The sequence below is a fragment of the Columba livia genome, chromosome 4 (genome assembly GCF_036013475.1).
Source record: "Columba livia isolate bColLiv1 breed racing homer chromosome 4, bColLiv1.pat.W.v2, whole genome shotgun sequence".
Classification (NCBI taxonomy): domain Eukaryota; kingdom Metazoa; phylum Chordata; class Aves; order Columbiformes; family Columbidae; genus Columba; species Columba livia.
In genome coordinates, this window is record NC_088605.1 from 66337674 (window position 1) to 66362782 (window position 25109).

The 25109-nt window shown below is 37.0% G+C and overlaps 1 protein-coding gene across 19 annotated transcripts in view; it reads right to left on the reverse strand.

The window, feature by feature from the left end:
* The window catches only part of BLTP1 (bridge-like lipid transfer protein family member 1), a 127858-nt gene that overhangs the window by 22465 nt on the left and 80284 nt on the right, over positions 1 to 25109 (reverse strand). For 8 of the 19 annotated variants that reach the window (XM_065062105.1, XM_065062111.1, XM_065062104.1 and 5 more), the window contains exons 49-66: positions 23700 to 23750; positions 19350 to 19556; positions 18982 to 19220; positions 18146 to 18390; positions 16608 to 16713; positions 13513 to 13610; positions 12962 to 13147; positions 11834 to 12002; positions 11110 to 11321; positions 9049 to 9247; positions 8421 to 8480; positions 6981 to 7207; positions 6277 to 6477; positions 5944 to 6074; positions 4389 to 4512; positions 3362 to 3471; positions 1774 to 1861; positions 1170 to 1232 (exon numbers count right to left, since the gene is read on the reverse strand). In XM_065062105.1, coding sequence (XP_064918177.1) covers positions 1170 to 1232; positions 1774 to 1861; positions 3362 to 3471; positions 4389 to 4512; positions 5944 to 6074; positions 6277 to 6477; positions 6981 to 7207; positions 8421 to 8480; positions 9049 to 9247; positions 11110 to 11321; positions 11834 to 12002; positions 12962 to 13147; positions 13513 to 13610; positions 16608 to 16713; positions 18146 to 18390; positions 18982 to 19220; positions 19350 to 19556; positions 23700 to 23750 — 2716 coding nt within the window. The remainder of the gene's footprint in view (positions 1 to 1169; positions 1233 to 1773; positions 1862 to 3361; positions 3472 to 4388; positions 4513 to 5943; positions 6075 to 6276; positions 6478 to 6980; positions 7208 to 8420; positions 8481 to 9048; positions 9248 to 11109; positions 11322 to 11833; positions 12003 to 12961; positions 13148 to 13512; positions 13611 to 16607; positions 16714 to 18145; positions 18391 to 18981; positions 19221 to 19349; positions 19557 to 23699; positions 23751 to 25109) is intronic. The other 11 variants (XM_065062117.1, XM_065062116.1, XM_065062112.1 and 8 more) reach the window with 4 other exon arrangements.

A 25109-nucleotide genomic window follows, 5' to 3' on the forward strand; every position in this document is an offset into this window, starting at 1 on the left:
CGTAAAGCACGCCACGAGCACCACATCACCAATTTTTGAACATGATCTTCTCGAACATGAATGAAATGTGAAAAGTATCTACAAGGGTTAGTTTAACACTAGCACTACCTACGCAGCGTTACTATAGAGATACACGGTCGTCATCTGCAAATTCAAAGCAGAGCTCTGCTGAACTTCAGAATGGGCATTATAATGTCAGTAATATAATTATTTTTTAATATTAAACATTTGATACATCTAAGTGCTTGAAAGCATTTTGCTGTGCCAACAAAACTTAAGCTAACTGGACTTACATAACAACAAAAAAAAGGTAGGACAGCTTTTACATGTGAACATATGTAAATGTGTAAAGTACATTTCTATGTCTCATTTCCATCTATCAGAAATAAGAACTTATTTTCTAGGAGTGTGAGGCAAGTTGGAAGGTAAAAAAAGGTACACTGCTATCTCTCAAGGCTGCTTTTTGTTTGGTTTTGCTCTTGTTGGTTTGCTTGGGGTTTTCTATTGGTTTGTGTTTGGGTTTTGCTTTTGCTTTGTGTTTGGTTTTCTTTTGTTTTCCTAAGGAAAAAAGAAAGTCTTTACTATTTTCCCTCTCTCTTTATTTGAAAGCAGTTAAAAACAATCCACCATTTGTTCTCTGGGTATTAAGTTTTGGCATATTCCTTACTCAGTATTATTTGAAAATCTCTTGTTCTACAGGAAACACAGGAATTCTCCCAGAAATGAAGTGTCTGAGGATGTCCTCCCACCTAAGCAATTATTTTGTACTGCTGTAGATGCCTGCAGTCTTGGAACACAATGTAACGGATGAAGACACCTCTGCACACACACCAAAATCCTTTTGTAAAGCACATTCTCAAGTCTAGACTTATGTCACTTCACATCAGCCTTGATTAGAGCCTCCATAAATATACAAATGAAATTTCAGTAACTTATTTAACAACAACTACTAAGTTTTAGGTCTACATAGGGGTGTAGAAACACTCTGCAAAGTTCATCCATAACCACTTGTGCTGTTCTGCTTAATGTGCACATTTACATCTAAATATTTTCAAATTTGATATACATTCTGTTTAGCTGAGTGCAGAAGAGATGAAGCACTGAAAAGCAGCTCCCTGTGAGATCAATTAGTTCTCTGGCAAAGAATACTTATTTCTTCTCAGAAATACCTGAAAATACCCTTCCCCTGGACAGACGGATTGTTGTGCAATCCCCCAAGCTGCTTTATTCAACTTAATTAGAAATAAAAACAAATATAAATTAAAACAATTACAACAATCTCAGCCATGCAAAAACAACATAATAGGAACATTTTAAAAATGAGGAAACATAGCAACAAACAAAACCAAAGATTCAAACATCTGTTTCAAACACAGAGAAGGGATACAGCAAACTAATACCCATTTCCAAACTCTAAATATATTAAAACACAAAAAGCACTTGATTAATTTTTTTGCACACTTCTGATAAAAACTCCAAAATGCTTGTATTACTCCTATATGTGTCAGCCTTTAGATAAAATTACCCTTTTCAAGTATTTCCCTAATGTTTTGTTTTCTGTGTTAAGAAACCAAAACACATCTCTCTCCTATGAAAACAAATCTACCTTCTAAAACTACATCCATAATTTGAGGCGTACACACACACAAATGCATGGAAAGACACACAAAAACCACACAAGCAATTCTGGTCTGCCTAGGTATATCCACCTCATTAATTCGTGACCAAATGGTAAAGGAAATATAATTATATGGTATATAAAGTAAATCTTACAGAATCCTGTATGTTGAAAGTTACTCTTGGCCCAGGAGATGCAGCATCTACACGAATATCTGGGAGATCTTCACTGTCTAGTCGAGAGCTACAGGCAAAACCAAAAGGCAACAACTTGTTGAGTTTTACTATAGGATTTTATGTTCACACAAACGTTTAACTACACAAATAGAAGGCAATAAAATAGTACAGCCAGTACTTAGAATTTTTTTACAAAAGAAATTATCATAATGGAAGCAGTTAGTGTTCACGAAAAGGAAAAAGGAGCGGGATAAAGAAAGAGAAGGAAGCTACGTGTTAGTTTACCAGTAGTCTATTGCTAGCCAATCTCTGCTTATTTCTTTATGTAAGTTTTTCTGTCCTGAGCCAACATGCAGAAATTACAGAAAAACAAGATATTCCTGATCTACCACATGGGACATAAAGCAAATTGGCAGATTACGTATTCTCTGATGCAAATGAAATTAATTATTTGGCCTTACAGTATATGCAAACTGCTTTTCATTCACAACCAAAGTACTCATGAAGTTTTTCAAAACTTTGTGTTCCTTATAGCGCAACAGAAAAGCCCCAGTATCTTTTCCATACAACTTCTGGTTCTCTTCAGATAACTTTGTGAAAAGGTAAAATGAAAGTGCTTTTCCTCTGACAGATCTTATACTAGTACCTTCCTGCCTTCAATGCTTCCTCTGCTTTTATTATCAAGAATGTAATTGATTTAGAAGATAGATTCCTTTTCAAGGGCACCTTGAAAAATTAGAGTACTTACAAAGCTATTTTTTTGCTGGAATATCTGCTGTCTAATATTTTCACACTTGGATTATTTATATATTTACATTAACTTCTACAGAGGTATTCAAATTTGAAGCAAATTTATACTAAGAATTTCTATTCTCATAGAAAAAAGTCCAAAGAAAGCTAACACTCCTCTCCACCTTTTTTATTTTAATATCTTTTCTATTTAGTACATAATAATGCAGCACATTTTTAGTTCCAAACTTCGAATGTTTCAACTGGATCTACAGGAGCAATAGACTCAAACACATATATTCTATAACCAAAGCAAATACTTGACTAGGAGGCATCATTGTACAACTACAGTTTGCCCAGCAGCCATTAGATGATGAAAGAAAACTAATACACACAAATAAAGGTGAAGATAATAAAAGAAAATTATCATTCACCAAAAAAAAAATAATAATCTCCCTTCTCATTACAACAGCTCTTTGTTAAGGCAGATGATTGCAAATCAAGTGGAGAAATCAAAATGATTACACTATGCCATTTTTCCCTATGTATGTTTCTTCAGTTTGTCTTGAAAGCAAGATTCTATAACAATCTCTAAGTTGCTGTCAAAGTCGAAACTTCTCTTCATTTGACATACTACTAAGTTTGTCAAAAAAGAAGTTTCAAAAAAAGATGAAAAGTTACGTTTTAGAACATGCCTGTCTTCCAAAATGATGCCCTCCTACCTGGTGCCACCATATAGCTGCTGCCTAGCCTAAAAGAACAGCCCAAGTCCAATGTTTCCTCTGTTATGTATACTGTTGTTGATGCTGTCACAGACCTCAAATCCCCAGCAGCTTACCTTGTCCTGTCCATTCTCTTCAGAGGTGGCCTTCCTGATGCTGAAATAGTCTTGGATCGGCTATAGCTGGGTTTGTAGCTGAGGCCCCATTTGTCTTTCAAGGAGGCAGCCTAAAATGATATTGAAATGCAACACTGAGAACACAGAAGAACTCTGGCAAGTTAAAATACTATTTGTCGCTGGATACTTGTGCACTTTTCACACCTGCTGTAACTGGCAAAGTCCTGTTGCCAGGAGAAAAGTATACCCAGAGCTAACAATCCAACCGCTTTGACGTGCATCCTTCCCAGCTACCACTACAGTAGCAGAAGAACGTGAGCTAAAATGAGAACAAAAGAGCTGCAAATAGATTACTATTTGAAACATCTTTTCTTCTTATTAATGAAGCATCATACTTGGAGCTCATGCACTAGGACACACTGCAAATAATGTTTTGCCAGGTTTATCAGGGTCTGGGACAAAAGCCACAAACCTTTGTGGATTACGAGCAACAGTGCTTGGGTTTTGTCCAGTTTCTTCTTTTAGTGTCCATCCTTAGTAGCTTGTTTTTATTTTTACACTACCTAACTCTGCAGCTATACTGTCTATTCATAAATAGAACACACATACAGAAAGCACACATGCCAGGTAGAACACAATAGGTATCTATCATTTGCCCGGGCAGTTAACAAGCTTGCCTCTGCACCTGCATTCATCAGTCCTGTAAGGGATCATTTTAAAATCTGCTAAGAGCACGGAATAAACAACACATCTTCAAATACACATCTTCTGACTATTTCTTGCGAGTGTGCAAATAAACCCATTTACATGATAGTATTTGCAGAATTTTAATTTTCCTATCACCATTATTACAAGGGAGAAAAACCTTTCCCTGCCTCTTCCTACAGGTGAAGGTCTTGCTGAACGATTTGATATTTTTAACCTTCCTTTTCCATTACTAACATTTTATTTGCTTTAATCAGCCTGCAGGAAAGAAATATATAATGCAAGTGCTATCATATTTTTAAATTAACTTAATACTGCTCACCCTCATACTGGATCTACGTAGCTTTTTACGAACGTCTCGGCGGATATCATTCACAGCCACCGACTCCAGTTGCTGATAGCGCTGAATTTCTTGATTTATAGTTCCCTCACTTGCACCTAATTTTCTGGGGAGACAAAAATCATAGTTGAGTTATCTTACAAATAGATGACATTATTTTCAGTACTTCAAAATCTGTGTTGCAATGATGTTCTGCTTTCCCTGGCAATTATCCTTTTTTCCTTCAGTAGTTACTTACGAGCAGTGCCAAACACAGCTGCAGAAGATTTCTTCTTGTTTCATGATACAACTTTTTGTCACGTATAATATTTTGTCCTTAAGAGGACTCTCTGCTTTTAAGGTTTCTGTGTGAGCTAGCAGAGCAGACAGAGGATGTGGAACAAACGAGCGTGCAAGGAGACCATCACGCTAACGTGATGCTAAGGTGGACAATAAGAATGGCTATGAAGCAACTCTCTTGTTCCAAAAAGCCCTAGATGTAACAACTAGATTAAGGACCTCCTAGACACTTTCAACCACGTAATGGCTGTTTAATTAATAACAAACATAACAAGTAAATCCCCAGCAGAATGAAGAAAAATCTTTCTGCTCTAACAGTCCAAAGCCCTGTTACAGCAGTGACAGCTTTCTGTCCCAGATCACCTTCTGCAGATAACACACACCGCCAAACAATTTAGAAAACTCTCTAAAGTAACTGCTATTTTGAAAGAATCACAGGTTACTGAAGCATTCATATACCAAGAAAAGGCAGGCACAAAATACGATTTTCGTTCTTCAACTTGTATTAGAGGAAATATTTAACCTAAAATTCAAAGTTCAGATACAATTGCCCTCTGAATGCCGACAGCAATTTTATTCCAAGTACAAGCAGTAAAATGCATCTCCTCTTCACTCTTTAACATGTAATTACCAAGCTCTGTACTCCCATTCCAGACACATCCGTGCCTCAGGGAATAAGAAAAAAATCAAACCCAAAACCACACAACTGCAGAAATTTTTAAATAAAAATCACAGAAGTAGTTCAGATGAAATTGATGAAATTTGAAATCATTCATTCTTCAGAGTATTCTCAAGACCAGCATGTGAGATTTAATTTTAAAATATCACTTACAAGATGCAAAAATGTTATACTTAAATATTCTTCTTCTATCAGTGAATGAGACTAAGCTTATTACAGTTACAAAGTAATACATTTTGTTAAAGTAATCATGATGATAATAAGATGAAACTACAATTTTGGATCAATAGAAAACTGATTACAATCAGCCATCTTAATGCAGAACCAGAAGGAATATAGACTAATTTGACCATGTGGATCCATGTGGGGAAAAACTTGAGAAATCTGAGAGAGAATGTGCATATATAGTTTTTTTCTTAAGGAATCCAAAAGGACTATTTTTAATTTTTTTTTAAAATTAAAAAAAACCAATTGCCACTTGACCATCAAAATGCCATGAGATATGTGGTAAGAACAGAAAACAAGTCAGCTGCAGGTTGTTATTCCAAAACTGTGTGAGTGAAAGCAAATCCAACTTACTTTAAGTCATCAATAACTTTAGCTTGCTCATTGAGTTCTCTAATATCGACTAAACGTTTCACAAATTTTCTTCCTCGCTGTTCTCCAGTTTGGATACTGGAAGCTCCCTGCCGTCGGTGATCAACAATCTCCTATTTAAAAGAAACACTGAATTAATGCCCTCAAAAATTGGACATTAGTATGATTTAACAACAGACAAAGTGAATTTGACACCTTAGAATCTGGACTAGTGCATGCAAAAGAATCAGTTTAATCTCAAAAGGCACCTGATTGGATTTTTTCTGGTGATCCACACCCCATCATTCAGTTACACACACTGTAACTACTACATACATGTCCCCATGAGCAGGATCTGCCTGCTTTCACATGTGATCTGCTAGACTGAAGAGAATCACACTTCGCTGACCCCAATAGATATTCTACAGGAACAGAGTATCGATGGTTTGGGGGGCTCAAGCCCAGCAGGTGATTTACAATCCGCTGCCCAAACGTTAGCTTGCGTGCATCTCCACATAATGAACCTCCACCTGATTTCTAAACAACAAACAGGAACGTTAGTGTTCTGGGATAACGTATTCACCGTTGGCAGGCAAGAGACATTTGAGATAGCCATTAAAGAACATCTGTTAAAACATTTCTATGCGAAATTAAAAAGCAAGGTCAGCAGCATATTGGGTAGAATTACCGAAAAAGAATTTTTTCTAATTTGTTCACGTTAGTAACTTACTTTCCTGTTAAGAAAACCTATCTACAGCCACAGCTTTTCCAATTCACATTCCTGAAGTTACGTACTGTGTCTCCATGTTTTCAAATCCAGATCAATATTTCCAAGTAACACCAGTAAAAATATGATCTGTGCCTTTGAAATAGGGAGTTTGAAAACTAACACACAAATGTTTCATATTTGCAACATGAGTTACATGAGCTATAAGGAGTAGCATGCTGGACTCAACTCAAGGCTATGATCTCTCCATTTGACTGAAAACTTCATCATGCCTTTTCCAATCAGTAGCACTCATTTCGATTGTTTCACATACCGCATGTATAGTGGGAGACATAGTGTCAACTTCATCCTCATCTGAAAGGTCAGCTATGTTTACAGAGTTGAGGTCAGCAATATCATCAATATCTTCTTCGCCTGTCAACGTGGTGAGGGTGTTGCCTAAAGCATTCAGCCTTTTCCCAATGTTTGGATCCATGTGGACATCAATACCACACATCTTCCACAACACATTCAGTGTCCAGGTTCCAGCACTACTACTTTCTGTATTTTAAAGAAAAAAAAAAGTTTGAAGTTTTTCCTCTTTTAAAAAAAATTCCCCATAGTGAATTTTGTGTTAGTTAGCCAAGACAATATTTATCCATTACAAGGAACTGTCTTGAAGAAAACATATTCCACAACTGAAATGATTGCTGGAGTACTTCACAGCTATGTAGTATTTCTTCAACAAGTGATGCACACAGACAAACCTAATGAAAATACATTTCCTTCAGCCAAGCTGAAGAGAGCATCTCCCACTTCAGTTCTTACAATTGCAGCCAAGTACACTATTCCAGAACAGGATTTCTAACAGCAAGAAACCTAAAGGATGCCCATCTGCATGTAAAAATGCTGACTTATTTACAATTTCAAGTCTTCAGTAATGAAGCTGGAAAATATTATAATATATGCATATGTGCCTGCTGAATATAATATCTTAGGATTCTTCTAAGGATTGCTACCTTTCAGCATCAAAATACAGAACATGCTTTAAGCAGAACACCACAAGTTACCGTTTTTCCTTCTGAATTGATTCATCCTGGTTTTCTCCATTCAAAATTCCATCTGAGGTAGAGTTTTAATGGCTGCAGAACGTGTTTCATTTTTATGTCTCCCCAGCACAAAAAAGCAACTGGGTGACAACGAACAAAAACTACGGGGACAGGAGACACCGCAGATGCAACATTTGGGCAAAGAGATGAGAAGAAGCAAACAGCACGTATGATGACCAAGACAGAGAGTGCCAGGTATGTTTGAGGAGAATTTCCAAACAACTCAGCAGGAGAGACTGGGAAGAGAGCGATCTGGGGATGAACAGAAGCCATCTCTGGAAGTGGGGAGGGAGGAGCAGGAGCTCAGGATGCAGTCTCAGCATTAGAAGGACTGGAAGATTTAGCAGCCTCAAGGATGGGAAGCGCTAGGACACCATTGCTGTTACAAAGGACGATTCTCCAACCAAGGAACAAACATATCTACACTGTGTGTTTTCCTGCACCTAAAAATCTAAAACCAGTGTTGCTGATGTGACTCAAAACTTGGAATAGCTTGAAAAGATAGCACAGACAAAAACATGGAAGGGTTTCACCAGAAAAACAAAACAAACAAACAAAAAACAAACCACAAATTAAGTTACAACACAGCTATCAAAGGATTTAATTTTCATCTTTTATGACCACTTTCTTTATATAGGAACTGATTTATTCAAAAAGTGCATTACCTGCTGCAGCCTGTCCTGTAGTCCTAGAACATACTTCATATGTACCGTCTGGCACAACACCTATATGAAGCATATGAAGCACACACACTGATTAGGCAGAGAGTCCAAGTTACTTTATACCAGCCCTTCCACATTCCACGTCAGTCTCTTGCCCTCCACAATTAAAGCATGAGTTGTGTTTGATAGGAGGCTTAGTTTTAATTCCCACTGAATGACTTTTCTTATTTAGTAAAGTGAATTTACTTGGTAACATTCAAGTTTATATCAACTTAAAATTCCATATAAATTCTAGAATCTTCACCATAATGAAAGATATAGATATATATAAATGAAAATAATTTATATTAAACTATTTAAAATGATCTAAAAGAAATGCATCCAACTCTTCCAACATCTCTCAGACAGAGCTTAAATGATTACAATGGGACATACAGCAACAATATTATTAATAAAGGAAAGCAACAAAGGAATACAACCTTTTAGATCTGTATTATTTTGCTTTCAAGAGGCCAAGGTGTTTGCTTTAGCTTTCTGGGCAAACTTCAGCAGTTTTAAAAGTCACAGGAAAGGGTAAAAATGCTTTTATATCTGAAATACTGTTGTCCAGTATGAAATCACACCCACTTACATGCATTCATGACTAGATCTCCTCTTATTTCTGGTTTCCAGTCATCCCAACTTGTCTCAAAACCATCAGCAAAGCGGATACAGAAGTTTTTAAAATGACCTTTGCTAACTAAGGACTCTGAGGAGCAGGCAGTGATTAATGTGCTTTCAATAGTCAGGACTAAAGCAGAGCCAGTGTCAAGATCTGCAGTGTGGTTAGACTGGAAAATAAAATCACAGAGAGAATTTACTAGTCATTGCAATGTCCAAGTGATATTGCACATGCCTTAAATGCCGTTTATCTTTCCCTACTAGAAAACTGATCTCCTTCTCATATTTTCTTGTATTTTTCCTTCTTTGCAGAAAGTTTCAAAACAATCACATCTGTCTGTACAATGTCTTGCATTGTTGTCTTCTAGCAAATGCAACACCTACATTGTAAATATTTTAGATTCAAGCCCATCTGGTAAAGGGAAGAAAATCCACGTTTGATCAAGGACTAGGTGATCAAGCGCTATAAACCATATGACCCTGTGACCACAGAACACAAGCCCAGGATCAATTCTTTTTTCCAAGGAGGGCTGTACATGAGTTGATAGTACAATGACAAAAAGTGCTATTCTATAACAGCTTAAGACTTCATAAGCCAGAATGTATTTTCCATAAGTTACTATAATTTGTTACATGTAAGAGCACAAAACTAAATCTGGTTTGTCCATAGCTGCCAGGTAGAAGACTCACAGTCAAAATATTATGTTGTTATGACTTCTAGGTTTTGCCTCATTACTCCTTTACATTTCTATGTATTACGCCTATTTCCTTCTATACCACTAAAATGATCTATTCCTGTTCTGGAATTATTCCCCATTAAGAATACTCCCAGTTCAACATACAAAGAGTCTCTGAATCCAAGGTTTTCTTTCAAAGCCATCTAACATTATCTATTCTAAAAATGCTCTATTGCTTCACGTGTTTTTAAACTCTGCGCACTGAAAACGTAGTATTTTCAATTTTATACTTCAAGAGGTGAAGATCATATCATCACCTTATATATGAAGCAACAGGCATAATAGCAGTCATTTCTAAGAATGGAAGAACAGGAGGAATACAAGTCTGCACAGAATTGTTTCTTAGCTGATGATAAACACGGAGATTTTCAAGAAAGCTAGGTCCACTGATTCTGCTGCCTCCCTCTCTATATGAAGAAACTATCAATACATTCAGCTAAATGTCACGTTGAACACATTGGATCATGCTGCGCTGGATGTCAAGAAGCTCAGGATGCTGCACAGCCAGTGGAATTGGAGCTGCACGGCCACAAAGCATTAACCTGCGAACGCATTACTGAGTCAGTCAACGTTAAACTCGAGTGGAAGGGATTCCAGAAACACAATGCAAGTTTTCTTACAGAACCAGTTGCATTAACATACTGCACAATATGGGCATTACATTAATGCAGAAACTAGTTAACTGCACATTAAAGAACACATCATTCTGTGTAACTGATTAGACTTACCCTGTACTACAGCGATATACTTATGGTTCATGACTGCATTTTAAATCTCTTTCTTTAACCCAGTCCGAGTCCCTAAATAGAAGTATTTTTTGAAAACATACATCTCTATATCTTTCTCAAAGTTATTCATGCCCTCATTTCTTCTTTTGATTAAATAAATTAAAAAAGAAACATACATTAAAGCCAAGAGTTTTCAGAGTTTTTCCATCTACACTCATATGAAAAATACAGGATTAACTGGAATTTGTGCTGGAAACTTGCAAGAAAATATGCTCCGTCTTAAACATTTCCAAGGACTTTCCAAAGTGCTGAGCTCATGTGGTGTAAACAAGAATCCACTGTGTTTCCCCAAAACACACGCATCAGCTGAAACCTGCATAGCTTAGTCCTTCTATCAAGAAGAACATTTCTATTACAAGCAATGTCACTTGTGCAGTTATCGGCATCCTACGACTTCTGTGTTGGTGTGATGAAAAATTAACGCTTACGGACATAAAGGTCACGTACCACATATGAATGGACATTTCGACAGACCTACAGTCACGCTGCTTCAGACGTTTTGATTACCTGAGGTGTGTTTGTGATGGGCAGGCAAATGCCTAAGTCATTGACAGTCAGCTGAAGAAAGAGGGTCCCAAAAGCCTGTGCAGAGGTTTGCTGGATTCCAGGCAACATATCTACTACTTCTTTTGTAGCCATATGAATATCTTTATGTAAAGCCATTCTCTGTTCATTCCAGTTGTCATACGCAGCCTTGTAGTTCAGCCAAAACAGCACAGCTTTTTGAAGAAACCAGAAATGCTTAACTGAAATCAATATATACAAAAAGCCCCTTCACATTCACAAGCTAGTTTTTTGATTTTTACAGTTTCTCCATTACTTTAAGACAGTGCATGTACAACAATGGACACGAACAAATATTCAGGATGTAATAAAGAGGTTCATGCTGCAAAGGAGAAGAAGCACAAAGCCAATCATTTAGCATCAAAGTTAACACATTAAAATACAGAAAACGATGCTGTTCTCACCATTATTCATTGATAGAGACTTAACAAAAGCAACTTCTCCAAACCGCCTCAAAACTAATCACCTCAGCGAACTGAGTTTTTTACATTAGGAATTATTAACTTGTTCGCATAAAGTAGATGTATATTTGTCAGCTAACTTACTTTAGATAACATTCTGATTTGACATGAAATATACTGTATCTTGAATAATCAAGCCTCACTGAAAAAAAACATAGAGCTTCCTCAGTATGAAAACAAATTTGTAACAACTGTCTCTTCAGTACCTCTATCAAAGGCCACAGGCTGGGCAAAAACAATTGGTCTGTTCAAAGTAATGAGCACAGCTTCTCTGTCTGATGAGCCACTGATTTCCTCTCGAAGAGCATTTCTTAATCCAATTCTTGTCTTAAAATAGGCAACTTGATGGAAGTCTGAGCCAGCTTCTTCATAAACCTTCACATGTTCCAAAAAATGGGGTTTGCAGCAGGGAGGAGTTTAGAACAGGGAAAAACAAAATTACTGCATTTGACAAAATGTAAAATTACAAGAAGAGGTCTCCTTTCCCCTTTTTCTCCTCTAACCAAAGCTCCTTCGAGCATATTACATTTCCTTACATTAAATTCCAATTGTAGTGTTATTTTCCTTATTTATAATAATCTTTTAATTAAAGTAAGTATTTACATATCGAGATGTTCTCTTGTGACGGTACATTTCTAGATTAAGATTTATATTTGTTTGTTTCTAGGCATCACAAAATATTTTCCTATCATAGAATTAGTGATTCCAGGTAACAGCGGGTTTAAGAATCCAAGAGATACAACTGTCAAACTGAGACAAAGTAGGTCAGAATGTAGGTCTAGCCAAGTCTGGATCTTGTCTGATTTATTATTTCATTCATGTACCCTAAAATAATCGCAATGTCAATTAAAATTTTGAATTTTACTCAGTGGCAAGGCCACTACTGTTGCAAAGGGATAAATTTTAAGACAATAATAGCATTTAAATAGCCCATACTTGAGTCCTTCCATGTTTAATGCATGCCCGCTGGCCTTCATAATGAACATTTGCTAATTCTTCTGCAAAAATCATCTTCAGCCCCTTCTGGACTCAAGTGCAAAAACTTATTTTGAGTGACTATTTAACAAAATACGAGCGCATATTCATGAAGGAAGTTGCCACAAGCGTGTGCTTCAGAATGCTTAAACTTTTACAACAATAAAACTGGGAAAAAAACCCCGAAACAACCAAAAAGCTTTTAAAAAACCCAAACAAAAAACCAACATTCTCCGCAGCTGCTCCATGGCCAAATCCGAAAAAAACATATGTGATACAGTCTCTTGACTTGGTTATGTATTTTTTTAGTCACAATGTATTAAGTCAGAACACCCCAGGCAAAGATGTGGAGCACTAACCTGATGTTTAACAATCTGTCCTAGTGCCAGATTTAAATCCACCTGGCACTTCCCAAACAGTTTGAGGTAGCTGCTACTTCCAGGCATTGCTTTGGTTTGCAGTCTGTTTGAGAGCTCAAGTTCTATCAATCCAGTTTCAAATCTCACAGCTCGCATTGAGGGAGTTGTAGCTGTCACCTGAATCCCCTGATGAATACGGAAGGTACAAAGTTATTAGGATCTGGCTCAGAGACATAAAGAGAAAGGGGATAAAACAAACAAAACCAACCAAACCAAAACACACACACACCAAACACAAAAAAAACCCCAACACACAAACGAAACAAACACAAACCCAAACCTAACTTTTCACTATGTAGCAAAAAAAGAAGGCATTATTGTTTTTCACAATGCAATGTCACTAAGCTGTTTCAAAAGATCACAGGAACCAAACTTAAGGTTGGGTCCTTTTCTTCATGCAGAGTATTCCCAACTCAGTAAGCTTTGTGGTAAAAGCCTAAAAGCCATTAATAGCATCTGGGACCACTGTTTTGTCATCATAAACTTATCACCTTAAACTGCAGGCTCAATGAATAAAGAAGAATTTTTGGTTTTTCTCCATCGGTTGTGCCATCATGTTCATTCCAAAGAGGTATTGGCTGCTCCCCTCCTGTACACATTAAAGGGACACATTGAGAGTTGTAACAAAGAAAACATTTTAAAACAAATAGACATTTAAAAAGTGTCAGTGAATTAAGCCTCATTCTAGACAGTGTTAAAGATTTATAAACACAAATATGGGTTGAAGATGGAAGACATGGGTGCAGCTTCAGCTTGTTACACGTAGTTAATAACCCTCTACTAAGATCCAAGGCAGAGTCAGGTTCCCCTGTCCTGAGAAACCTTCCACAGGAGGGCGCAAAGCCTCAAGAAGTAACACCTCGTTTTCAAAAAGGTGTTTTGTCTTCTGCACCAATCTATCTTGTAATTATCTGACAAAAAAACCATGAACACTTGACCCAATACAGTGCAAACTGCATGAAAAAAGGAATTGAAATTATATCACTATTTTTCCATGACAGGAGAAAAAAGTATTCTATGGTTACTTTATATTTGCGTTTACTTCCTCATCCTGGCACACTCCATCCTAAATTACATATCCCCATAGGCCCTAACCTGACGGAGCAACCCTGCCTTAAATTCTCCGTGAGATATGATCTATATTGAATCTTAGTTTATAGGAAGGGCTTGCTGCTGGAAAAGGATAAGCCAGTAATTCTCTCCATATATACCAAATCTTCTAATTAAAGCTATTTGACGGTAAGAATAGGCAGTTAAAATCATGGATTAAAAAAAAAACCCTCCAAACAAAACAATGAACCGCCACACCCATAAGTTTTCTAGAACATTATTTTTTTTTAAATTTGGGTGTTTTTCTTCTCCCAATAGTCTTAATAATCTCCTCTTCTTTTTGTTGTTTTGTGGGGTTTTGTCCGTTCGTTTTTGTGGTTTGGTTTGGTTTTATTCCCCCCTCCTCCCTCAAACAGCCTTAACTAGGATCATGTAAATCTACTATGGTAACCTAAAGGTTCTGAGCAAGATGACTAACTAATCTTTCATATATTCTCCATATGCATATGAGAGGCTATTTGTGCAATAACATTACTTCATCAAGTTTGCAAAACATTTCCCAGCTAAAAAAAAAAAAAGCATTACTACTTTAAAATCAAATTTCTCTATCTACCCTTTTACTTAAGTGAGAATAATTTTCTTGAATGAAACTAAATCAGCAGCTGGATTTGAATCTTTAACCAGTGCAAAAAGTGCTATGAGTCTGAAAGTAGTCACCAGCTGTCTTTAAATCAACACTGCCCTCAGCTTGCAGATGGAGTTAGTATGAACTGCTCTGTTCATTAACTAGCTTTTAATCTGTGCAACTTTGCCCTAAGTAATTGGTACTTACCCAGTTTTTATATAAGGATAACATGCAATCAATATTTTAGTGCAACAGAAACCATAATTAGAGAAAACATTTTAGTTTATTACAGTAACTGGAATTTTCAGGACATGTAAATCCCTTTGCTACAAGACAGAAGGACAAAAACTGTTCTTTCCCCCATTGCTCCACATTCAGCACCCAAACCTGTGGATTGCTGCATCTCACCATGTTCCCACTGAATTACCGCAAGCTGGAAGGCAGTAATCACATTTGAAAAACCATCAGCCTGCTACTTGCAATAGAAATTTATAGTCTGGAAAAGCAAAGAACCAGCAATGGCAATAAATCCCTCACATAAAAGAAAAGAGGAGATGCCGAAATCTAGAAACTGGGAAATGTTGTAGAAGAAATCTAATACAGATTTCCTGTTTTAGCACCTTATGCTCCTCTATAAAAATTGTTCTAATGGAATAATGACAGCTGTTGAAGGTTTATGCTTCCCCTAGTGTTCTCTTCTCTCTCGATGCTAACATATTTTGCCTGGAACAAACATCAGGCAGAGATTCTGACATTTTCTATTTTCTTCATTGCATCTCCTAACTCCCTTCAGGGCATGTCATCCAGACCTGAGCATTTCTTTTATGTATGTTTCTGTGGGTCTGTATGCATGAATACATATACAATATCCACAATAAATTAAATTCCTGTATTTAAAAACAAACAAACTACCAAGTGATAACTAAATTGTCAAACAAAACTTCCAGTGCTTACATCTCCCCTCAAAGTAGTCACGTATCAGAAGAAACAGTATAATATTATACTCTTTTCCAGTCTGTGGGGTAATAGAACTTGTTTGCTGAACTTAAATACCACTGCATGGCACAATATATCAGCTTCTTGGTTTGCTTTTGGTTCTTAAACACAAAGTCTCTAACAACAAAAACTAGTGAGTGGATCTGTTTTTAAACACTGACAAGCTGTGATCCAGTTGGACCAAGTTTTTTATTTAAGAAAAGAAATGGTTTGTAACTTTGGCTTTCTACTCAAATAGACGAACACACAATTCAGTAAGCGATTTCCATTGCAAACTGAAAAAAAGAGACAGCACTGAGTGATTTTGCAACTGTTCTCTAATTGAGTTTTTAATTATAAGGCTATTTTTCTTCTTAAAAAAAAACTGAGAACAGAAACCAGCCTAAATGACAGAAACAAACTCGTCATTTCTGTAGTATCCAGCGTTACACACAAAACAATCTGATCAACAGCCAAATGCCTTTTTCATACATTATCTGCAAAGAACTGAAGAGCTAGGAATCAGGAGACACTAACAAATACAAGTATTAGCACTATTTTCTCTGTACACAACTAGTTGCCTTAGAAAGAATCTGCTGACTTTATTTTACACAATGCAGTACAATGACCTGCAATTTACAGGTGAACAAGTGAATACACAAGATAACCAGCCAAGGTCACATCATAGACGGACACACTCGTCCACAATAACCAATCTATTCCACTTGCCAATAAATCATCTCGTTTCTGAAAGAGCTACACAACTTTCCAGAGCCTCTGTTATTACTTCGAACTGCAGCCCTGTATTGCTGGAGTGCTAGATGTGAAGTGATGGTGTCTGTGAAATAAAGAGCTGATCCAGAGAACGGTACAATGCTGCCATTCAACCAGGCTTAAAAATCTTTCTTAAAGTTGGTTTTAAGAGTTTCTGCTTACCTGAAACCTTCTGTATGACTTCATTGACTTCCTTCATGAACACTTTCTGCACAAATACTAAATGATTTAAAAGATCAGTTGTGAGATTATGTTCAAAAGAACCAACCTGCAGAAACAGAAAATTTTAAAATAAGACTTTAAAGTAACTACTATACCTATGCTTTCAAAACAATGCATTTTTACTTTTTAGGTATATCTTTTCAAGTCAAATCATACTGCTATTGGCATAAAAAAAAAACATTAAATACTTTTGTCTGCAATTTTTCTGCTGTGAATGTCTATCAGAAAACTGAGGGATAAACACTATTATATGAAAAAGTTTATTCTCCTGCTTAAGTTTAGCTTAAACAATAAAATGCAGGACTTGATTAAGGTTCACAGAATTATGTGAAATGCTATTTAATTCCAGGCAGTATATAATTATCAGAACAAACTAGAAATGAGCTGTCAACCTCTAAGAGTGGATTTTTAGGGTAGACGAACAAGTTTACCAATATCTTCAATGGTAAACTTACTGTATGTCCAATCTGATCTTGAAGAATATTCCTAAGGAACTGGAGTCTGCCTAAGATGACTTAAACTTGCTATTAAGAATTCCTCAATAAAATTAAGATAGAGGTATTTTCTAAAACTACTTGGACTCGGCTTTTGCCTTTGCTAACCAGCCCCTCCCTTTTGTTTTCCATGCTGAACAAATCCAGAGATCCTCAAGTCTTTCTTCAGCCAGGAAATAACTCAAATGGGTTGAACAAAGAGCAGCACCTAATTAAACTTCTCCCATAAACACGCCAACATCAGAAGTCTCAATTACAAACATGCTCGACTATTTTTCTAACTCAAGAAGCACAGCCAGCAGAAAAGCCATGCTTTTCCCCACCAGATAGGTTTCTTCTAAGCAGCATCGCTTTTCTCTCCATGAAAAGTAACTGTGGAAATTAATTGGTACACAAATAGAACTAGTGAGTAGAACATTGTGTCAAACAGAAAATTCCAGATCATTTAACTAAGGTTATCCAGAGTTACTCCTATCTATGAGGCTGTCTAATCATGACAAAATAATGCAGTTCCAATACACTGGTTTTAAATTTTTCAGGGCTGGTTTTTCTGTTAGTTTTTTTGTTTGTGTGGTTTTTGGTTTTGTTTTTCAAAATATACAATATCACCTGATGCCTTGGCATAAGATCTCAGCTTAAAACTGCACTTCATTTGAATCATCAGTATAATATACTTTTGCCTGCTTCACTGATGAGAAATATTGCGATTCAAAAAAAGAGTTAAACGTACCTTCCTTATTTATTTGCACAAAATAACACTCAAAATCCTCTGATACAGTGGTCTTGACTGCCTAATATGTTGGCTGCTCATCAAACTAAGGACTGAGAAATCTCTTTTTCAGTGTCACAATTACAAATGGTATATTTGGATCAACCTGTAAACCGGAGAGTTCTGGAGTACGCAGATTATTAAAATTATACGAATATGCACAGAAACATGGAAATAACAAGATATCAAAGATGACTACCATCTTCAACACCTACTTCAGCCACACAACGTAAGTAGTTCCCCTGCAGGTAATAGCCTTGCTTAGCAGGTAGTTCATCTATGCTCCATATTTGGTCTGAGTAAGTATCATGTTCTTCCATGATATATTTGCCTGACATAGTGACAGGAGGAAGGTTCAGACTTGCTGAAGGAGGAATGGTTGACATATCAGTGGCAGAGACTTTTGAAGTGAAGCGCAATCTGTGACTTGGAAGCTCAAAATTAAACCTAGTTTGGGCACCTGTAAAAGGAAGATGAAGAAAGAAAAGGTATGAAATTGCAAGAGAGATTTTTATTTATCCTTAAAACTAAGAACACCTTTCGAATTAGAAAGAAAAAGCGTCTTTAAAATGTTACTAATGCGCGCAGACCTCTAGAGCTATAACTATCCACACACATTATTCTGGGTTTTCTTAAAGAAAATGAAGAGTTCACTGTAATTAGATGGAGCAGTGAGTCCTACAAACCACCTCATCTGTACTGAGGCCCTCTAAGAAAGAGCATTCTCAAGTAGCCTTACAAATCAGAATTTAATCAAGGATCATAAACTGGTTTTAGCAGTCGGAGGGAAGCCTTATGGGAGGAAGCCTATATACAAATGCACACATCTTCATTTACTCTTAATCTGCCTCTGGCAATTGTGTATAACAGCAATAGTGTAAATCCTCTATATGGCCCAATCTGATTGAAGTCCACATTCAAAAAATGAAGCCAACAGCAACAGATTAAAAGCTGTAGCTGTAATTCAACAGAAATACCAAGTTCTCTTGGATTCTTCTACCAAGGCCAATCTAAAAGCCATAATGTTTTCAAAGATTCAGAGAACTGTTACCTGTCATCCCATGACTCCTCATTCTTCCCATCTTATATTCCGCCTTGAGAGAGGGCAAGAGCGCTGCTCCAATAGCTATACCATCTATCATGGCACTGAATTTAAGAACTATAGGTTTCTTTTCTAAGCCTTCTGGCAGCTGTGGAAATTCATTTGTTTCAACAGGTGTTTGATTAATACTTGTTGGAGTCTTTTCAGAGGGCAAAGGAGTCGCAACATCTTCTTTGGTAGGTTGGGCCCTATTTACCAAGACAAAGATTGGAAAACACTTTTTGTTATTCTAACACGACATATGACCAGCGAAACTCTCCCACAAAGCAGCACAAGCCCATAAACGGATGGCAACCAGCGGCACAAATGGCACTTACGCAGTGGATGGTTGCCTGATGAGATCTGAGATCTGCTTGGAGAGCTGGTGCGAGCTGCGCACCATCATGCTGTGCAGTGTGGCGGGATGCTGGGGAATGTTGATGCTGATGGCTCCAACCTTGACCACAGCAGCGTTGTTTGTTTTCAGCCCTCTCTGGGCGCTATACAGGGCCTGGGATTTGGCAATGCTGCATTTCACCACAGTTCTAATAGAAAGGGAAACAGGATTTATTCACACGCCTTTCAAAACAGTCACAGTTTTATGTTATAATGGGTTTTTAAGTGTTAGCCAAATCTTCAAGTATTCATATGTTATTTTGTTTATAAGCTACATACACATTCCTTTCTCTTTCACTTTACACACACAGATGCACTACATGCCACAAAAAACTACACTAAATTTAAGAGAACTACAAGTCATGCATTGCAAAAGTACCTGTTAAATTGTTATTCTTGCATAATGTAAGATCATCTGAGTTGATAACACACCAGACTGCACGTACACAGACAAATTTTCACATACAGGAACAAATAAGAGGCTTCCATTTCAAGTCCTTTTCAGGAATAATCTTGAATCATCCTTTTCATAAGACAACTTAGTAAAATCTGATTTTAGCATCCAAAAAGGTCAATGGGGAAAATACTCACTTTGCAATAAATAAAGAGCAAGTGATAAATGGGTTTGTGAACTAATACTGATGCCTAATTGACACATACTATTCCAAAATAGGAAGTCTAAACTTTATTTTAATATTAAGGAGGATATGGTTTACATAGGTTATCCAAGATAAAAATACAGCTGCACAAAGTTGACAGATTTTGATGCTGGAATTAAATTTTGGCATATCAGAATTCACTAAGCTTCTATTAAAAAAGATACATGGGGTAACACAATGATGTTTCTCATTTAAAGTCAATTATTGGAGGGTTACCCAATGGAAGTCTGTTATGTAGCCAGCACAGAATATTACAGTCTCAAAGACATACACATGTGAAGATGCAGTACATTAGCTAAAATGTCTGAAAAACAGACTCTACAAAACTGCAACATTCAAAGAAAGTTTCTCAAAGACTAAATTTTAAGGAGCAGAACTAAAATACTTTTTGTATCATCACCGGAATTGCTCAGCAGACGGTTTATTTCATGGTAAAAGCTACAATAGTCTATGAATTCTACTCCCTAAGTAATGTTTCTTCTACAAAGCCCTAATACAGGGCTCATTATTCTAATGTTAAAATATCAGCTAGCCCAACAAATCCCAGGTGTGGAAATGAAAAAAAGACACCATCCTTTTGCGTGTAATGAAGAAATACACAACAGGGCAATACAACCACAGGCCTATCAACAGCAGATCAATGTATGGAAGCTTTAGAACCATTTTCAGATTTTCACAGCTATGTAAGAGCTACTAGCGAGCTAAAGCAGGTATGGATTAACTTTTTATGGTAGACTGTCAAGTAGATACGATTTCTAAATATTTGAAGAACTTACACAAATATGAAGGAGGAAACAAATCTTAATTCCCAAGTATTTTTCAGAAAAACATTATACAAATAAACATTACTTAAGAAACTGGTAGACTTATTTTAATCCACCTCTCTAAAAGAAAAACATGATTATTTCTCTGTCGATGTTTGCTGATTTCCTACTCAAATCTTCTCTTCCTGCTACCATTCAGACTGAACTATTCTGAAGCCAATCACAAACACATTTTTTCCCCCATCTATAACACAAAATAGGCTATTCAAGCATCACAGGAACAACTTCCAGTTTAAGGGAAGATGCAAGATCTTCCTGACCTGCACCAGACAGTCTAGTCTTAACCCATCTTTTAGAAGTTCAAAGTAAATGTAATTGGAGTTAAAGTCTGTACTGAATTTAGAATCAATTCTGAACATGTGAATTCATACCATTTTAAGCACTTTACTAAAAAAACCCAAAACAACAACTTATACCAATATAGCTATCACATGAAAATCAGATGGGAAGGAACCTCTTCAGTCTGGACCTCCCAAGATTTCAGCAAGATTAACTGTGCTCCTCTGCCAAAGGCATTCCCATATTTCATGCAATCAATTAATTTCACTGTTATTTGTCTGGTCTACAAAACACCTACTTCCATGATGGAAGTGGATGGTGTGGCTATACATATATTCGGAATGAGTACTGCACGTTATATATCTGCAGTTTGCTTACTTATGGTGATATGCCTACAACAGATTTGGTTAAATATTATTAAAATAATTAATCAATATTTAAGTTATATACCTGTAGTGAATTCGGAAGTAATTCTATGTTCTTGCACCAGTTCCATAAATAATCACTCTCTAGACAAACTTGTGAACAAAGGCTTTGTGCCACTACAGAACTGCCTACGAGACCATTGCTCAACCTAGCAGATTACTGGGAATGTTAGAAAGAAGGGGGAAAAAGGGTCAGCAGGAGACCCGCAGCAAACACAGGAACTAGCACCCTGAGTCACATGAAAATTCAGTCAGTAGCAGATACTTGGGGTGTAAATAATATATGCCTTGCCTTCATTCCAGCCATCAGAGGTTCACTTTTTGAGCCAAAGGCTGTGTTGTATTCATGACTCACTAACAGGCCTGCCCGACGAGGATCTGTCCAGTCTTTTTAGACATTTATACTCCTGTTGATCACATCATATGCCAATGAATTCAACTGCTCAGTGACACACTATGCAAAAAGTACTTGCTTTTGCTGGTTTAATCTTGCTACCAGGCAGAAAGGAAGAAAAAAAATTAATAACTGCTTATCTATTTTCTCTAACATTTGCAGTTTTACAGTCCGTCACCTCTCCTTCCAGAGCAACCATCTATAATGACATTTTAAAGTTAATCCTATATTATCACAACACTAAATACACACAAACACTGTAACAAACAGCAGTTGCACTAAATCTTCCTAAAAGAAAGGCACCGGTGGTCTAAAGCAACAAAAGAAACGGATGCTCAGAAGAGTGCTTCTGGGTTGCCCAGGGTACCGCTTCCCACCTTGCCCACTACTCCAGTGAGACCATCTGGGCTTTAGCATCAGTTAAGTAAGTGTCCTGGTTTTATTAAAAACAAGTATCTCTTTCAGTGAATTTGCCTGTCAGCTAAAGCCTTCATATTAACTGCATTTTCCTGGAGAACCAGACACATGTTTTGGTAAACCTAGCAATGGAATGCAAACTTATTGATAAGCACGGATGGACATCTCGCGAGAGGGGCGACGAGAAACAAGTGAGCAAGAAACTGACCAACTGTGTATAACATTCCATTCACGTGAATACTTCATATAAAGTGGGAGATCACGAGGATCTCGTCGCTTTTTGCTTTTCCCTTTTGCTTATGGCCGACATTAGGAGAGGACCTTGCTAGTCGTCCCTGCGAACTGAGGCCTAGTGAGAGACTGAATCCAGCTCCGATTGGCTGCAGAGTCTAATCCAGGACTTTGGTTGCCGGCTCTGCAGTTGCTGAGACTTTCAAGATTGGTTTTGTATATTTTGTATTATTTTCTCTATTCTTATTAGTAGCATTAGTAAAACATCTTTAATTTTTTCCAACTCTCTTCACTCTGTGCTTCTTTTCCTCCCAATCGCCTCTCCTGGAAAAGGGGGGAGAGGGAGGGGGAAGTGTGTGGGGGGGGAGAGGAGGTTAACAATACATCTGCCAGGGTTTTATTGTCACCCCGCAATCTTAACCCTCGACAGTAAGAAAGCAACTAGAGAGCAAACATCGCATCTTTTGTGAGAGACAAGACCTGCATTGGCACATACAATCTGGGGACATTGAAGGGGTCACCTTCATTAGCAGCAGACGCAGAGACACAGTTTTCAGGAACATATTTTGTGTTAGCATATCCTGGTGAGCATGCCTAATAATTAATTAAACCCAGCACAGAGGTAACTGAAGACAAAAGGAACGGTGCTCTTCATGCTGAAACCACAACAGGTACTAACACTCCAAGCACAGCAATTCCTTACCAAGCTAAATGCAAATCTAATCTGTCTGCTCCTTTACATTTATCAGCATGATTTCACCTCCTTAAAATAAGCGTAAAAGCAGAACTAAGGAATTCAACAGCCTGTGAAACCATTCTAGCATTACAGTAGTGACCCTACAACGCAGTATCTGCCTGTAAAGCGAAATTGCTAACATTTACAAGGGCTTTTTTTGACAGATATTTAGCAGGCTACATTAAAATTATATCCAGGTAATATCAGACATTAAACTGAAATGTATTCAAGCAACAACTGCCTACACAATAACACACAGTAGGAATGCAGCATTAGCTACATAACAGAGTTAATCGCAAGACTATTAAACATAATAATATGACATACAGAAACTCTTGTTTGGCTGTGCTTGTAGGAGATGTAGGAAAATCCTCCAGTCTACAGATGAAGATTGAAGAGAAAGCAAGAAAAACAAAAAGCAAATAAAGAATAAACATTCATGCAAAATTAGTCAGTTAATTACTTGTAACCCACAATATGACACGTACTTTTAAGTTTACCAGGTTGAAGATTTTGGGTTTGCTACAGTTTGTTGTTTGCCATTGCAGTTAAGATTTATCATTACTTCCCCCATTTCCTTTTGTACCATCCCTTTGTGGAAGCTCAGTAAAATTATGGCATGAAACAGACAAAAAACCTCAGCTGCCTTCAGAAACCCTGCACGGCTGTCAGATTAGAACTCTGTCTTTCTGAAATATGCTTATCAGAAGCAATTTTCCTGAGGACATTAATAAAATTCTTTATGTTTTAGTATCTACAGAGCATCTTCCAAACTAAGCAGGAGATAAAAGAAGAAAGAGACTCAAGTCACATTATTAAGCCCCTTTACTACAACATTAATATTTTAAAACCAAATCACATAGTGCGGATTACGCAGCTAATGCTCAAACTTCATGAGGGTGACCTACATTAATTAATTAATGGTCTCAAGTTGCTCCAGAGGAAGTTTAGATTGGATATTAGCAAAAATTTCTTCACGGAAAGAGTTGTCAGATATTGGAACAAGCTGCCCAGAGAAGTGGTGGAGTCACCATCCCTGGAGGGGTTTAAAAGACACGTAGATGATGCTCTTAGGGACATGGTTTAGTGCCAGAGGTAGGTTAATGGTTGGACTTGATGACCTTGAGGGTGTCTTCCAACCAAAATGATTCTAGGATTTTATTACAAAGAATTGTAGTTCAACTATTGTCTAGCAACTCAATTAAAAAGTTCATCTAGAAACAAACAAACAAAAAAAAGCATGCCTTTTTTGAGCCTGTGAACCTGGAAAAAAAAAAACCAACCATGTGGATGCCGAGCAAATCATTCCAGATGTTCATGCACAAAACGTGATTCTCCCCCACCAGTTGTGTGAATTTATATATATAAAGGGTGGAGAATGGTTATTAGAACTGTAAAAATAACACAAAGAATCATGCAGCATGGGAGTTCAAAAATATACTTATTAAAGAAACAATACAGATCTTAAATGGGAATAATCAGCATCAGTAGGTTAAATACTCCCCAAAAATCTTGTACGGTTTAGTGGAACCTATAAGTTTCAAAAAGCAATTAGAAGCATAATAGAAAGAATATACATGGCATAATAAAGTTTCTGTGTGTACACCGCATGGAATAAAATTAGTGCAGAAAGCTCTGCTTTTATTTCTCTTTTTCCAGAAGGATCTATCACCTACATTTTTTCAGTCAGGTCACTTACCCATTTACACTGTGGTCCTACAATCACTTCTAAACCTA